Source organism: Microcaecilia unicolor, chromosome 1 (genome assembly GCF_901765095.1).
Source record: "Microcaecilia unicolor chromosome 1, aMicUni1.1, whole genome shotgun sequence".
In the NCBI taxonomy this organism is placed as follows: domain Eukaryota; kingdom Metazoa; phylum Chordata; class Amphibia; order Gymnophiona; family Siphonopidae; genus Microcaecilia; species Microcaecilia unicolor.
In genome coordinates, this window is record NC_044031.1 from 671192361 (window position 1) to 671209089 (window position 16729).

A 16729-nucleotide genomic window follows, 5' to 3' on the forward strand; every position below is an offset into this window, starting at 1 on the left:
CCTGAAACTTATTCAAGTATGCCCTAGGATATTTCAGGAGGCAGGACATCCATAAAGCCAAAGTACGAGGGCATAGCTGGAGGAATTTCCTCCTCATCTTCTAAGTAATAGGAGAAATAGAGGGAGTACATAAATCTTATGAACATAAAACAGTATAAAATGCTCTTTCTTTAAAAATAATTTCAAAACTTAGGGGTGGGGGGAGTTATCAGTGTGTGTTATTCTGGGTCCCATTTCATGCAATGAAGCCATGTTCTAAAATAACCCAATTCGTGGTAAAATAACCTGACTAAACAGTAGCCCATGTTGATAACATCCCCCTGAATGCCTCTCAGAAGGTAGTCACTACTGCACTATGATTTGTTTTTCTCCTGATTAGAGATATTCAAGATCTCAGTTAATTCTCCCATCCCTTCCTGAGAAGCGGTAACTTGTGGTAAACCTTTAGCAGATTCAGATCCTTATGACTTCTAGACACTATTTTTTCTCATGGTTATATATTCCTATACTTATTAGTAGTGTTAGCTAAAATTATGTCTAGTTTGTTTTTAAGTATTGAAGGTACTTGTAATTAGAGCTCATAGTAGACTAAGGGGGAAAGTTATCAACTTGTGATAAAATAAGCCATCTTAACAGTAGCCCAAGTCTTGCTATTGTAGCACGAAGTCTCATTGCACAAAATGGGACCTGTGCTATTTAGCATAATTTGTAGTAAAATAACCTGTCTCAACGGTAGCCCACATTGTTAACTTCCCTCCTAAATTAAAATTATCTTTGAATAGCTTTCACCTCTAACCTCTTTTTATTTAAATTATTTTGAACCATCCATCACATAAATCTATTCATTGCCCTCTTAGATATATATATATATATATCAAACCCTGATTTTATAGTGAGCTCCCAAGTCTTTCTACCTTGGATTTTTTTCCCCCCTACTTTATATCCTCTACTCCTAGTGTACCCAGTCTGGTCATTGCAGCGACTATTCTGAGCTGTGAGCTATGCACCAGGGCTTCTTCCAGAGCTTTGTGATCATGGGACCTAATTCAAGCTTGAATGATGAAAATGACTCCCTTTTCTGGGGATATAGTGATTGCAGCTGACTCAGGGAATTGAGGACCCGATTCAGGGATGGAACCAGGGATCTCCCATATGGTGGAAAAGTGGTACAAAGGTTACCATTGGGTCAGCCCACAAAATTGACTTTAGTTTTGTGATGTCATTTTGGCTTGCTGTCATGTTTCATTTTCATAATATATTCCCGTAATATCTCAAAATACACATGCAAATTTTCAGTATCTATTGGCATAATGTGTGTGCTGTACCAATGAGATTCATCCTATGGTCTGGGAGTCAGATGTAGCTTTTTATGAAATTAATAGTTAAATATTAAGGGCCCTGTTTACTAAGGTGTGCTAGCGTTTTTAGTGCGTGGTAACACTAGAGACACCCATAGGAATATATGAGTGTCTCTAGCTTAGCACACGATAAAAATGCTAGCGTGCCTACAGTGCGGCTTAGTAAACAGGGCCCTAAATATGAAAATGACAACAGGGCATGCTGTGGGCATCTATTCTATAATGGCATTTAGGCACCCCAATTCCATTATAGACTAATTGCATAATCCTTTATTGCTTTACACTTTTAGAAGTTCAATTCGCTGTCCACTAAATATATCTGGATTTAACTAATTCACCTTTCTAACACCCACTATGACATCCAACTGTGAATATTTGTAGTTTTTGGGAGGAAAAAAGACTTCAGGCACTCGATACCTCTACTACCGATTTAGTAGCGGACATCGAGCTGCTCAGTGTTTGTCATTGAAAATAAATTTTCTTTATGCAAACTTCCTGGCGAGCATCCTCACACTACTAAATCGATAGTAGAGGTATCGAGTGTCCTGAAGTCTTTTTTCCTCCCAAAAACTACAAATATTCACAGTTGGATGTCATAGTGAGAGTTAGAAAGGTGAATTAGTTAAATCCAGATATATTTAGTGGACAGTGAATAATCCTTTATTGGCATGCATTATGTTTACAGACTTGCAGTTACACCAGCCATAGACCTGGCAGAACTGCAGGAATAAGTGTCGTAGGGACTCATGTAACTTACAGCGGTAAGTTGTGCATGTAAGTGGGAGCCCCACCCATGTCCTGGCCATTCTCCACACATGTATATGCTTGCCATTGTAGAATAGCAGTTAGATGTCCTACTGGTATATTTGCAGGTAAGGGTATACTTATGTTCATTTAACACCCAAGGGAAATGTAAATGCAGGCACCTAGTTTATAGAATTGCCATTCATGTGCCTTAATAAAGTAATAACACAAATGTTTCAGAAATAGGGCCTAGATGTTGGGCACCCACTGACTGCAAGCAGGCGTAAATGTTAGCATATAAAATGTGTGTGTATGCAGGCATATTTTATAAAAGCATTCATGAATAGTGACTGACTACGCTCTGCTCTCTCCAAACTCCTCCCTTGAGCATGCATACTCCAAAAGTATATGCCTACTTGCATTGTGCATTAGACATGACCTAATTGATAAGAGGCCTTTTTTATGCATAATTCAGCACATTATGTGGCAATATTCAGCCTCTGCCTGTACAGTTAAGTAGTTTAATATCGGAGTGGTTTTTTTTTACAGGCTTAAATTAAACTGCTTAGCTATATGGATGTCGCCACTATAAGTATAGCTGGTTGTTCTGCTCTTATCCTTTATCCTAACTCCACCCTATCCAGACACTAAGGGCTATATGGTGTTAAAACAAATTGGCATTAAACCTGCTTAAGCATTATTCTATAAGCCATGGCCTAAAGTTCGGTGCGTTATAGGTGCATGTAAATTTAGGCACCACCATTTGCACCAATGAAAATGTGATGCAAATGCCCACATCTAAATTTATGTGCAGAGTACCCTTGTTCTGTAATCATGTGTGTAACTCAAAACCACACCCCCGTTTCACGCCAAAACGCCCATGACCATCACTTCCACACTGCACGTAGCATCCAATTAAATCTAATTAGTGTCAATAATTGCTTGTTAAGCCAGTTATTGGCACTAATTTGCTCGTTATATGAAGTTACGTTCACAAATTGGGACCACACCTAAATTTGCACATTCAATTTGCAGCTACCTTATAGAATAGGGGGTAATTATTTAAGACATTTGAATAATGGGCCCTTTGTCATCGTATGAGTAGGAAATATTTACAGAGAGTGTTTAAGGTAGAATGAGAAGTTGTAAATATTTACATTTGTTCTGTTCTATGTCCTGGCCTGATTTTTAGCTAACGTTACATAAAAAGACATTCTGGTTTTTATTCCTTAGGCTAGCATGGGCAGTGGAAGCATATCTTTCTGTGGTATGTCTCTGGATTGGAGCGATGTTCTGGCTGACTATGAAGGTATGCTGTGTGTGTTTAGGTATAAATTTAAACACAAGTGAGTAGTTTTCAAAATACTTAATCCATCATGAACTAACTTTCAAATGTATTAATGTTTACTTTTAACTAAAAGTACCAGTAAGTACCTAATTTTGTGTGCTTATTCTATATAATAATTCTCACCTCCAACGTTCTATTGGTCTTGCTGCCTGTGTTCGTGACTTCTTCGGATTTGTCTGCTAGGCTCCGTAGCAAAGGCTGATGTCAGCAAACGCATTGTGACGACAACTTCAGAACCCGGGGTCAAAAAAAAACCCATGCCTCACAGCTGATCCAACCCCCCCCTCCCAAACTGCCAGACAGCTTGGCAGCAACACACAAAAAAAAAAAAAAGGCTCGAGCCTGCCTGATGCCACTGACGCGCTCAACAGCCGCCCTCCCGAAACACCTGGGGGAGTGCAGCATGACACCACCCCTCGGCGCATCAACCCCCACCCCCCGAGTGCATTCTTGCCTGCCGTGTGCACGCTGCTGGGGGGGGGGGGGGGTGTCAGTTTGCGCTGATTCCCTGCTACCTCTAACCCGGAACAGGAAGTAACCTGGTCAAGGGGAAGATGCTGGATAGAGGAGTAGAGAGGATAGGGAAGACAGGAGATACTGGATCAAGGAAGGATGGAAAGAAAGGAAATATGCTTGCTCAGGGAGAGAAGGGTAGATATTAGACATGGTGGGAGTAGGGTGACAGAAGCGAGATGCTGAATTGCAATGGGGAAGAGAGAGGGGGGACCTGAAACTCGGAGGGAGGGAGACCCTGAACCTTGGAGGGAGGGAGGGACAACCCTGGAACTGGGAGGGAGGGGGGGCCCCTGGCACACACTCTCATTCTCTCACACACACTCTCTCTCTCTCACAGATACACCTCGCACCCAATCTCACTCTCTCTCGTCACACACACACACTCGCACATTCACTCTCTGTCTCTCACAGAGTCACTCTCACACACACTCTCTCAACATACACACTCCGAGGAAAACCTTGCTAGCACCCGTTTCATTTGTGTCAGAAACGGGCCTTTTTTACTAGTTTTATTTAATAATGAATATATCCTTCAATGAAGAAGATTAAATCTATTTCTAGGGTGGAGTGTGATATCAGTTAAAGCCTTTATACTGCAGCATTTGCCATATTAGTGGAGGGACAGAAAAAGTGAAATCTTTCTATAGCACTGGGATGAGTCTTGCTTCTTGTAAAAGGTTATTTGAATTTTTTTAGTCTTTTATTTTCCTTTCTTCTGCCTCTTTCATGACCAGAAACCAGGAAATTTTTGTCCACACAAGAAGAAACTGAAACCAGGTCAAGGTAATTCAGTCTTTGCAGTATTTGAAAAGCATTGGAGCATAACCAGTGGTCCAAGCTAGTATAAAAGTTGTAGTGCCCATAACTGGGATCAGTTAACTTCTGGATATTAAAATGTGATTTGGTCTCTTGTATTAATGGCATATCCTGGTTTCTGTTCTTCACTGCATATGTTTGCTTTGAAGTACTCATTTCTTATTTTATTCCTCTTGAAGCCTGAATCATTCACTGCTAGGCCAGCACTGGCAGTTGCCTACCAGAAGACACCTTCTCCTATTATGTCTCATTTAAGAACTATTTAGAAGCACACAAGTTTTATATGATAACTTGCCCTTCATTATGAGTATCTTTATATGCAAAATTTGTTTGAACTATTAGGGTCTAACTGGATCTCCAGGACCTTACAAAGTATTAAGCATTAACATTTAATCTTATATATTTACAGAGAAGATATGACTTAAATTTAGTTTTTCAGTGAGTACGTTTTATTTTATTAAGGGTAAAAATTAAACAAAAACTCAACTGTTTTCTTTCCTTCTTAGCTCGTGAATCATGGCGCCAGAATACATCATGGGGAGATATTGTGGGAAGAAGAGACCTGCTCGCCCCCCAGGACAGGGATTCATATGCATGAAAAGCCTTTCGTCACCTTCCCCGTAAGAGGTGAAATAATCTTTCTTTCTTTATAAAAATGTAAAACTCAAAAGATGGAGAAAAAAAAGTTTTCACCAATATTATATAAATACCCAACATACTAAATTGGAACTTTGCACACCCTTAAAATTCTTCTTATCAAAACTAACATTTATCTGTGAGTATTACAAAAACGTAAGTAATGAGGAAAAAAGACCTCAGCTGGCTTTGGCAGTATCATGTGCAGTGTAATTGCTGGTACTACAGAAGAAAATAAGCTTATCTTTGTTCACAGCTTTTCATCTCTATCATTGGTCAAGAAACTTCCATTGGGCCAATTATAGAGATTTAAAGCTGTGAACAGAGATAAGCTGATTTTCTTCTGTCGTACCAGCAATTACGCAATTGCTGCATATGATACAGCTGCAGCCAGCTGAGGTCTTTTTCCTCCATTATTTACATTTTTTTGTAATACAGATAAGTGTTTCGATAAAAAGAATTTGAAGGGTGTGAAGTTCCACTTTAGTATATTGGCTATTTATTTATTTACAAACATTTATATCCTATTTCTCACAATGATCAAAGCTCTGTATAGCATATACCCAATAATTATATCAAAATTATATAAGAATACAAGAAAAGCCATACTGAATCGGGACAAAAATAAAGGTCCATCAAGAACAGAATCTGGATAGAGTGGCTGCACAACTACTATCTGGATAGCAGTGTTACTCAGACCGCTGACTGGTAAAGTTAAGAAAGCTGTATTGCTTAGAACCTATCCCAGTAGACATTTCTGAAGTGTTCTAACAGTTTTGTGGGAGCAAGGCAATAAAGAACAGCAAAGAGTAGGATATAAGATATTAGTTCTCTGAGCTGGAAGCTTATATGAATTCTGCTTTCGGAAGATCTTTATTCCATATATTTTTCATATCTGTATTTTCTCTGACATTTTTGCTTTGAGGAAAAGTTAGGGCTATAGAAATATTACTTGAACATGTACATAGTGGCATCAAGAACTTGTCACAGATCTACTTGCAGTTAATAGAAGAAAGAAGCATAATAAAATGATAGCAGCAAAGTTACCTAGTAGCTCTGTGGAACTTCTGACTTTTCTGCTTTGCAGATCCCTGAGTTCTTTTGCTCCTTGGGTTAGCTAGGCCAGGGATGCTGAGTAGGTAGAATGTAGAGCTCTATGAGGTATGGTCATACTTAAGGGTGGCACATGGTGGCTGGATTTTAGGTCCATATTACAAGATCCGATGGAGTCCTAGAACCCTGGTGTATGGCCCTGATCCCAGAATAATTGCTTCAATAACCAGAGTAGGATATAAAATTAAATAGGGGAAAAAGATCAGGTCATGTGAACAAAGGATCGTGATTTTAGTATCTGAGCACTCATTCTGACTGTGTAGGGCACCTAAAGGAAAGGACGAACAATCTGGGTATAAACATGATGGCAGCTGAGAGTCTCAAGACTCATCTAATTTGCCTGATTCTGATGTGGTATTTCTTATCCTACCAAGTTTCAGGCTTTACTTGCACATCCTTCCATCTAAGCATTCTCTTTTCTCATGCTCTTTTTTTGGCTTTGTGTTGCTTTACCTGGCCTTCATCATATTCATTAAGTAGTTGTTCCATGTGGTCACCAGCCTTGCTTGAAGAAGAAATTTCTTACATTTGTTTTGAATCCACTCCCTTTTTTTTTTTTTTCTTTTTTTCTTTTTTTCTTTATCATTTTACTTAATTACATTCACATTTATCACGTAAATGTAAGGAAAAACAGAAATTAATATAAGGAAAAAGAAAAAACATTTTCTCTCAACATATATATAATTGTCCACAATTGGGGGATCCAAGATCAGGAAAACAATCTCAAAGAAAATAAGAAAAACACCAAGTGGTTAATCTTACAAATCATATTTTCTGAGGGAGGAAGGTTAATCGGTAATTGCAGCCGGTACAATGGTAACTAAAGGAAGTTGCTGCAGAGGGTTCTTCATCTGTTCTTTTAACTCCACAAACTCTTGTAATTTCTTGGGTTCAACAAATAAGTAATATGGAAATAAAACACTTACAAGGGAATCGCTCTAGGAAGGTCCCACCTAGGGCAATGATTCTTGGCTTAAAAGCCAGAGTTCACACCTCCTAGTCTGCAATTCCCTTGATATATCAGGAAATATATTTATCTTTGAACCCAAAAAACTATCAGCCATGTATCGGAAATACAATTTCAAAACATGTTCCTATCTAAATCAAAGGCAAAAGTCACTAGTAATATAACTCTATATATAGGGTATTTTAGGAAGATTTATCATTCTCAAGTTATTTTTCTTTAATTGGTTCTCCAGAAGTTCCACTTTTTTACAAGAAACATGACTGTCCTTCATTAACAGATTAACTGTTTTTCGTAGAGAAACCATTTCCGTAATCAAAGTCTCTATTTTTATATCTTGGACTTCCACTTTGTTAGATAAGTATTGATATAATCACATATTTATTCCTGAAAAATTTTTGACATCTGATGAAGAGAATTATTCACACTCTGCAGCACTTCCCATAGTGCGTCCATTATGACATTTTTTGGCTTCACCAGGTCCAATTTCTCCACAGAAACCGCTCCAGATATCTTCGGGGGGAAGAGCTCACTCTCCAATCCCCCAGTTGGTTTATTATACGGAGTCAATGCTGCGCCAGGACCTCTTGGATCGCGTAAGAATCCTAACCCACTTCGGGCGTTTCCACTGTCGACCTCCATAGCGAAGCGTTACTGTTTCCGGGTCTTGGAGAGGTCATGCCAATAGGGGGACTCAAGTCACTCCCTCTCCACTGAGATTCGGCAATAAAGCCTTGCTGTTCCCCGAAGCAGGAACCGATATCCCCGATGTTATGACCCCGAATCTCTCCAAAGTAGACTGAGAAGTGGTGGGAACCCCAGCCGTGTTTGAGGAGGACAACACCACGGCTTTGCCTTTTTTCTTCCCCATTCTCTGGGGAGCGCGCCTACTTCTTCAGGTATTCTGGTGTAAAACGGGAACTCAACTAACGTACGTCCTCCCTCAACGCCATCTTGGATCCTCCAGTTGGGGACACTCTTTGTCTGGTTTCTCCTCAGAGGCCTGTCTGATATGGGTAACCCTTCAGCATAGCCCTCTAAATCATTGAAACACAGAAGCCCCTCCACCACTTACAAGGTGGTGTCCCTTTCTTAAATACAGTATCCTTGACCAGCAGAATAGATTTCATTTAGATCATAGTAAGACTCTTCTATTTTCCGTACTGGAATTTCTTCATCAGGGTCTTTCAGACAGGTAGGCAGGCTTATCTTTTGTTATTGTGGATATTCATCTTCTTTTGACATCATTAATCATTCTATTTTATTGTCATGATTGGTCAAAATTGGAGTTGGCTCTTAAGTTGTTTCATGACTTCATTCAGTGGGACACACTCAGCAAGTTTAGGTTAGCAATAAATTGTCAAATTGGGTTCCACTTTGTTCAAGAGGTCTGTGAGATTCATCTTTGTTGGCAGTTCTGTTTAATTTATAAATGCATTCCATCTGTGCTATGTTGAAGTAGTGTAATGTATAATATCTTGCATATTCTGATGTGGTGATTTTGTTCTATTTTCATCAAATGGTGGTCTGCCACTTGAAGTTCTTTTTTAATGCTTATGTCCATATCTTTTGTGGTTATCTGGAAATTGTCTTGCAATTAATCCAAGAGAAACTGTAACACGGGCTATCAGTCACAATACATTTTCCAAGATTCCTACCAATTTCTTATTAAATGAATGTCAGATCCCCATTAACTCTGAGGTTTCCTACTTAAGAGTAGAGGAGTGTGGTACTTAAGAGTAATACTTGACTGGAAAGCTGTTATGAAAATGCAAATCAATATTGATGTTAAATTGGTACTGTATCAGATGAAATCATTGTTAACATCAGAGGATGTTAAGGCAATTTAGACAAATATTAATTTTTTCTATTCGTGTGGAAAACATTTTCGCCTAAGCGTATTCTATAAGTGTATAGAAGCGTATTCTATAAGCAGCACCTAGATTTAGGCGCAGTATATAGAATAAGCTTAGTAGATATCCCAGTGCCTAAAACTATGCGCAAAAAGAGTTTTGCCAGCGAAAACATGGTGTAAATCGCGTCGCATAGATTTAGGTACACTGGGATATATTCTATAACTATGCATATAAAGTTTGGAATGCCCACAAAATGTCCATATCCCTGCCCATAACCACACTTCTTTTTGCTTGTGTGCTTTTGAAGTTAGGCGCACTGGCGTTACAGAATATGCTTAGTGACTTGTGCGCATAAATTGTAATTATTGTCAATTAGTGTTCATTATTGCTTCTTAAGAGCTGTTATCATTGATTAGCTTGTTAAGCCAATTAAGCTCTACACGTTATAGAAATATTCTTCAATTTCGACACAGATCTCTAGGCGCGCTGTATAGAATCTGGGGGATAATGTCCTAACAGTTCCACATTTGAGTCGTCTGCCAGAGAACATTATCCCAAAATGCTTGGAGATCATCCAGGTGTGTTTTTGCAAATGTGAGATGAGCATTGATATTACTCTTGGATAACAGTAGTTTCTGTCTTGCTGCTTTCCCATTTTTGCCCAGTCTATTATCTACCCAAAATCATAGTTAAGCCTGACACCTCAATTGAGCCCTGCTAGATATCACTTAGATGAAAGCCGTTCTCCCACAGGAAAAGATCACCATCCCACTATCTGAGGTTCAGGAGAGTCTGTTGAGTCAGCAGACATCAAAATGGGACATAGGTTATTGGGCCACTTGACCTTGACAGTAACTCACTTGGCACATATTAAAATAGAGGGGCCCAATGAATTTAACAATCTCACTGGAGTGGCCCAAAGCTACCCTGACATTATGGGGCATAGTTTGGATCACCAAACCTCTTAGGACCCACTTTTCTGGTGGATAGATCATTTCAGTTTGGGAAAAGGAATCCCCTTTCAGATTCCTCTGATAGAAATTGTCCTCCTGATATGCATTGAAGTGGAAGATCCTTAACCTCCGTAGTCTTTCCTCAAAGTGGAATTTTTATCCACATGTTTGTTCACCCCTTCAAAGAAATGTAATAGATTGGTGAGGCAAGATTTCCCTTCACTAAATCCATGTTGGCTTTGTCTCATTAATCCATCCTTCTGAATATGCTCTGTAATTTTGTTCTTTATAATAGTCTCTTCCATTTTGCCTGGCATTGACGTCAGGCGCACCGGTCTATAATTTCCCGTATTGAGCAAAATATCTTTTAAAACATCTCACGTGAAGAAACCAGAGTAAGATGGCGAAAATTTATAATTCTGTGATTGCAGTTTCTAAAAATGTTCTCTAACACCTCCCTACTTTATTTCTAAGACTTTTTTAAGACTATTTAGTTTGTACACCACCTTGGCCTGTCATGTCAGTAAAGGCGGTATATAGTAATGTTAATAAACTATAAATCTTTAGTTTACAGAATTTAATTAAGACAAAGAATTCACACTATCTTCAATTTGTTCCATTGTTTTCTTTAGCCCATAACAATCTTCTTCCAGCTTTTCTATTCATAACTCATGCTATCTCTGTTTATCAAACAAGGATTTTGTTTGAAGAACTATGACTAGGCTCAAGTTGGTTGTAGCCTGCTAAATAGTCTGTAGGGCGAAAGAACTTGAACAGGTCAGAGCAAATTCAAAAGCAGAGTAACATTGAAAGTTTAGTTTCAGTACTCAGTCTTTGTTTAAGCTTCTCTCAATAATGCTTCCTTCAGTATCAAACCAGTTGCTCCGGAAACTCCACACTAAGTCCCGGTTCAGCATCAGGCTACCATTGTTGTTGTTTGCAAAGAGAGTCTTCTGCCCTGTTCAAGTGGTACTTGCTTCAAAGTCACTCCGTTTGCATTCTTCAATCCTTTGCCTCATCATTCATCTTCGACTGATCAGTCAGCATCCCACGGTTAGAATTGCTGGAGTAGTCTACAGATAAGGGGCTCAGCAAACATCAGCCTGATGTCTGGCATCAAACTTCCTAGCTCTGATGCTGGTGTCACCAAGACTGTACCTGATTGATCTTCCTAGAAACCTCCCTGTACAACAATTGAGTCCAAAGAACCCAAGGAAACAGGCTGCCGAGGTTCAATGGGAAAAAACAATTCTCTGCCTTTCCTTTTCACCATATTAAAACAAAGGCAAGAGCGGTTAGAGAATTTAACTGATAGCATTCACTATGTGGCTTGCAGGCCCCTCACCACTTCCCCAAATGTATTTTCTTGCTAAATCTTTTCTGAGATACAGCAACAAGAATTGCACATAAGACTCAAGGTTCAGTTGCTCCATGGAGCAATACAGAGGCATTATGATATTCTCCGTTTTATTCTCCATTCATTTCCTAACAATTGTTAACAGAATGTTTGCCTTTTGGCCACTGCCACATACTGAACAAAGAATTTCACCATTTATTCTTTTCCTAGGTGGTGACTATTATGTAGAACAACATTGTGTAGCTATAGTTTGGGCTACTCTTCCTTATATGCATCAGTTTGTACTTGTCCACATTAAATTTAATCTTCCATTTGAACACAAGAGTAGCCATACTGGGTCAGACCAATGGTCCATCTATCCCAGTATTCTGTTTTCCCAAACAGTGGCCAGCCAGGTCACAAGTACCTGGCAGAAACCCAAAACGTGGCAACACTCCATACTACAAATCCAGGGCAAGCAGTTGCTTCCCATGTTTGTCTCAATAGCAGACTATGGACTTTTCCAGACACACTAACCGCTGTTACCACCTCCTCTGGCAAAGAGTTCCAGAGCTTAACTGTTTTGTTGAGTGAAAAAAATATTTCCTCCTGTTTGTTTTAAAAGTATTTCCATGTAACTTCCTCGAGTGTCCCCTAGTCTTTGTACTTTGGAACGAGTAAAACATTGATTTACTTTTTACATTCATTTACATTCATTCTACACCACTCAGGATTTTGGAGACCTTAATCATATCTCCCCTCATCCGTCTCTTTTCAAGCTGAAGAGCCTTAACCTCTTTAGCCTTTCCTCATATGAGAGGAGTTCCATCTTTATCATTTTAGTCACTCTTCTTTCAACCTTTTTCTAATTCCACTATATCTTTTTTGAGATATGGCGACCAGAACTGAATGCAATACTCAAGGTGTGAACGCACCATGGAGCAATACAGAGGCATTATAGTATTTTCGGTCTTATTCACCACTCCTTTCCTAATAATTCCTAGCATCCTGTTTGCATTTTTGGCCGCCACCACACACTGAGCAGAAGATTTCAGTGTATTATCTACAATGACACCCAGATCCAGTATCAGGTAACTGTGATTCAGATTATTCTTTCCAATGGGCATCACCTTGCATTTGTCCACATTAAATTTCATCTGCCATTTGGACGCCCAGTCTTCTAATTTCCTAAGGTCTTCCTGCAATCGTGTTTTAACAATCTTGAGTAGTTTTGTATCATCTGCAGATTTGATCACCTCTCTCGTCGTTCCGATTTCCATATCATTTATAAATATTTTAAATAGTACCGGTCCCAGTACAGATCCCTGTGGCACTCCACTGTTCACGCTCCTCCATCGAGATAAATGACCCTCTGTTTTCTGTCAAATAGCCAATTCCTAATCCACACCAGAACCTTGTCTCCTATCCTATGACTCTTTAATTTTCTCATGGGTTCTCTCATGAGGAATTTTATCATAAGCTTTCTGAAAATCTAGATACACTATTGGGCTCATTTTCAAAAGAGAAAAACGTCCAAAAAGCGGCATAAATCTGCATTTGGACATTTTTCTCACAAAAACGTCCAAATTGGTATTTTCAAAACCAATTTTTAGACGTTTATCTATGAAGTCCATCAGAAATGCATTAAAATCACAAAGGGACATGTCAGGGGCGTGTTAAGGGTGGGATTTGGGCGTTCCTAACACTTAGACGTTTTTCAGCCATAATGGAACAGAACAAAACTATCCAAGACTAACACTAAGATGTTTTGAGTTAGACCTGTTTTTACAACGAAGAAGGCACAAAAAGGTGCCCTAAATGACCAGATGACCACTGAAGGGAATCAGGGGTGACATCCTCTTACTCCCCCAGTGGTCACTAACTCCTTCTCACCCTCCAAAAATGCCAACCTCAGATGTTATACTCAGGTCCATTAGAACAACATGCAGGTCCCTGGAATGGTCTTGGGTGCAGTGCACTGAGGACAGGTGGACTCAGGCCCATACTTCTCCCTACCTGTTGCACTTGTGGAGGAAACTGAGCCTTCCAAAACTCACCAGAAACCCACTGTACCCACATATAGGTGCCCCCTTCACCTGTAAGGGCTATGGTAGTGGTGTACAGTTTGGGGTAGTGGGTTTTGGGTGGGTTTTGGGGGGCTCAGCAGACAAGATAAGGGAGTGATGGTGAGATGTGTACCTGAGTGCATTTTATGAAGTCCACTGCAGTGCCTCCTAGGGTGCCCTATTGCTTTCCTGGGATGTCTGAGGGACCAGTCTACTAAAAATGCTGGCTCCTCCTACATCCCAGTGACTTCATTTTGTGCGCTTTGCACTTGGATGGTTTTTGTTTGAAAATGGGCCAAAAAAATGTCCAAATCACAAAACCTTGTATTTTCGAAAACAAAAGAGAGATGTTTTTATTTTTTGAAAATGACCTTTTTTCCTATTTAGATTTTGGACGTTTTTTGCAAAACGTCCAGACTTAGATGTCATATCGAAAATGCCCCTTCACATCAACTGGCTCACCTTTATCCACATGTTTATTCATGCCTTCAAAGAAATTAAGCAAGTTGGTGAGGCAAGACTTCCCGCGGCTGAACCCATGCTGACTCTGTCCCATTAAACCATGTTTGTCTACGTGTTCTTTCATTTTATTCTTTATAATAGTTTCCACTATTTTGCCCGGCACTGATGTCAGGCTTACTGGTCTCTAATTTCCCGGATCACCCCTAAAACCCTTAAAAAAAATCGGCATCACATTGGCCACCCTCCAGTCTTCAGGTACTACGGAAGATTTTAACAACAGGGTTACATGTTATTAACAATTTCATGCTTGAGTTCAGGTGATTTACTACTGTTTAATTTGTCAGTTTGGCTCAGTACATCTTCCAGGTTTACCGAGATTTCTTTCAATTCCTCCGCATCATCACCCTTGAAAACCATTTCCGGTACAGGCAGATCTCTTACATCATCTTCTGTAAAGACAGAAGCAAAATTCATTAAGTTTCTCTACTATGGCCTTGTTCTCCCTGAGTGCTCCTTTTGCTCTTTTGTGATCTAACAGTCCCACGGATTCCCTTGCAAGCTTTCTGCTTCTGATGTTCCTTGAAAAGTTGTTACTGTGAGTTATAGCCTCTGCGGCAAGTTTCTCTTCATAATCTCTTTTAGCCTTCTTTGTTAATGCTTTGCATTTGACTTGCCAGTGCATATGTTGCTTCTTATTTTCTTCATTTGGGTCCTTTTTCCATTCTTTGAAGGGCAGTCTTTTGGCTGTAATGGCCTCTTTTACTTCACCTTTTAACCATGCTGGCTGACGTTTGTTCTTCTTGCCACCTTTGCAAATATGCGGAATGCATAATTTTATATCATCTGCAAATTTGATCACCTCCTTCGTTCCCATTTCCAGATAGTTTATAAATAAGTCAAAAGCACTAGTTCCTGTAAAGAAACCTGGGGGCACTCCACTGTTCACTTTCTCCATTTAGCCCTACTCTATTTTCTATCTTTAATCAGTTCCTAATCCACAAGAGGACATTGCATCCTGTCTCATTTTAAAAAAAAATATTTCAAGAATCTCCCATGAGGGACATTTCATTTGGATTTTCAGAAAATGTTTGACACACTTACCTTTATCCACATTTATTTATGCCTTTAAAAAGTGTAGCATATTGTTGAGGGAAGGCCTCCTTTGGCCAAAATCCATGTTGGCTTTGTGTCATTAAACCCATGACCATGTACATGTTCAGCAATTTTGTTCTTTATAACAGTTTCTTCTACCATTTTGCTTGGTTCTGATGTCAGTTTCATTGGTCTCTAGCTTCTTGTATCATTTATAGAACACTTTTTAAAAATTATATCTGACTCCCTTACAGGCATATTGCCTCAAATGTACCTGAAAAAATGTTATTATGAGTTTTTGTCTCTGTGATAAGCTTCTTTTCAAATTATATTTTGTCTGCCTTATCAATGTTTTGTATCTAACTTGCCAGTGCTTATGTAGTTGTCTGTAATTAGACCATCTGAATTGTGAGGACTTGATATCCTGCTTGTCCTCAGAGAAAACTAGGCTATTTACCGGTTTCAGGTGTTTGCCATACCCTCCCATCTTCATTAGGGTTTCTCTTTTACAATTAGCTTTTTCAATGACTAAGTGATCTTTGTGATAATGGGAGTTGGATTGTCAGGCTTATGTGCAGTAGTGCTGCACATCACTTCTAGAAGTTTTTACTAGGCTGGAGAGGCTTATCTGTGCAGGCTTATTAGATGACATCTCCCAGTTATCCTACTGTCCATGGAAAAGACTTCCTACAGGTAGGTAACTTTTTCTTACTAGAATTTTTTGTCTGCTAATCAACCAATTTTCGACAGGGCTCTCTGACTTCACCTTTAACTCTGATGCCGCTAAAGTACATGTAAATATAACTTATATTTAATGGTACTTTAGGTCCAGGACAAAAAATATATAGGTATAAAATGATACATTTACCGTATATTATAATGTCATCTGAAACTTAAGATGGCCAAAACCAAGCTTCTCATCTTTCCCCCTAAACCCACCTCTCCTCTCCCCCCTTTCCCTATTTCTGTGGATGGCACTCTCATTCTCCCTGTCTCATCAGCTCGTAACCTTGGGGTCATCTTCGACTCCTCTCTCTCCTTCTCTGCTCACATTCAGCAGGTTGCTAAAACCTGTCGTTTCTTTCTCTATAACATCAGCAAAATCCGTCCCTTCCTCTCAGAACCCTTATCCACACTCTTTATCACCTCTCGCCTAGATTATTGCAACCTGCTTCTCACCGGCCTCCCACTTAGCCATCTATCTCCTCTTCAATCAGTCCAAAACTCTGCTGCGCGACTCATTTTTCGCCAGAGTCGTTATGCTCACATTAGCCCTCTCCTCAAGTCACTTCACTGGCTCCCTATCCGTTTCCGCGTTCAATTCAAACTTCTCTTACTGACCTATAAGTGCATTCAGTCTACCGCTCCCCAGTACCTCTCCACTCTTGTCTCTCCCTACGCCCCCCCCCCTCGGGTACTCCGTTCTGTTGATAAATCTCTCTTGTCTGTCCCTTCTCCTCTACTGCTAA

At 39.6% G+C, this 16729-nt stretch overlaps 1 protein-coding gene across 1 annotated transcript in view; it reads left to right on the forward strand.

The window, feature by feature from the left end:
* SCAPER (S-phase cyclin A associated protein in the ER) overlaps positions 1 to 16729 on the forward strand; it is a 960370-nt gene that overhangs the window by 180579 nt on the left and 763062 nt on the right. The window contains 4 exon segments of the mRNA XM_030187331.1: positions 3336 to 3411; positions 5289 to 5332; positions 5334 to 5409; positions 11595 to 11598. Coding sequence (XP_030043191.1) covers positions 3336 to 3411; positions 5289 to 5332; positions 5334 to 5409; positions 11595 to 11598 — 200 coding nt within the window.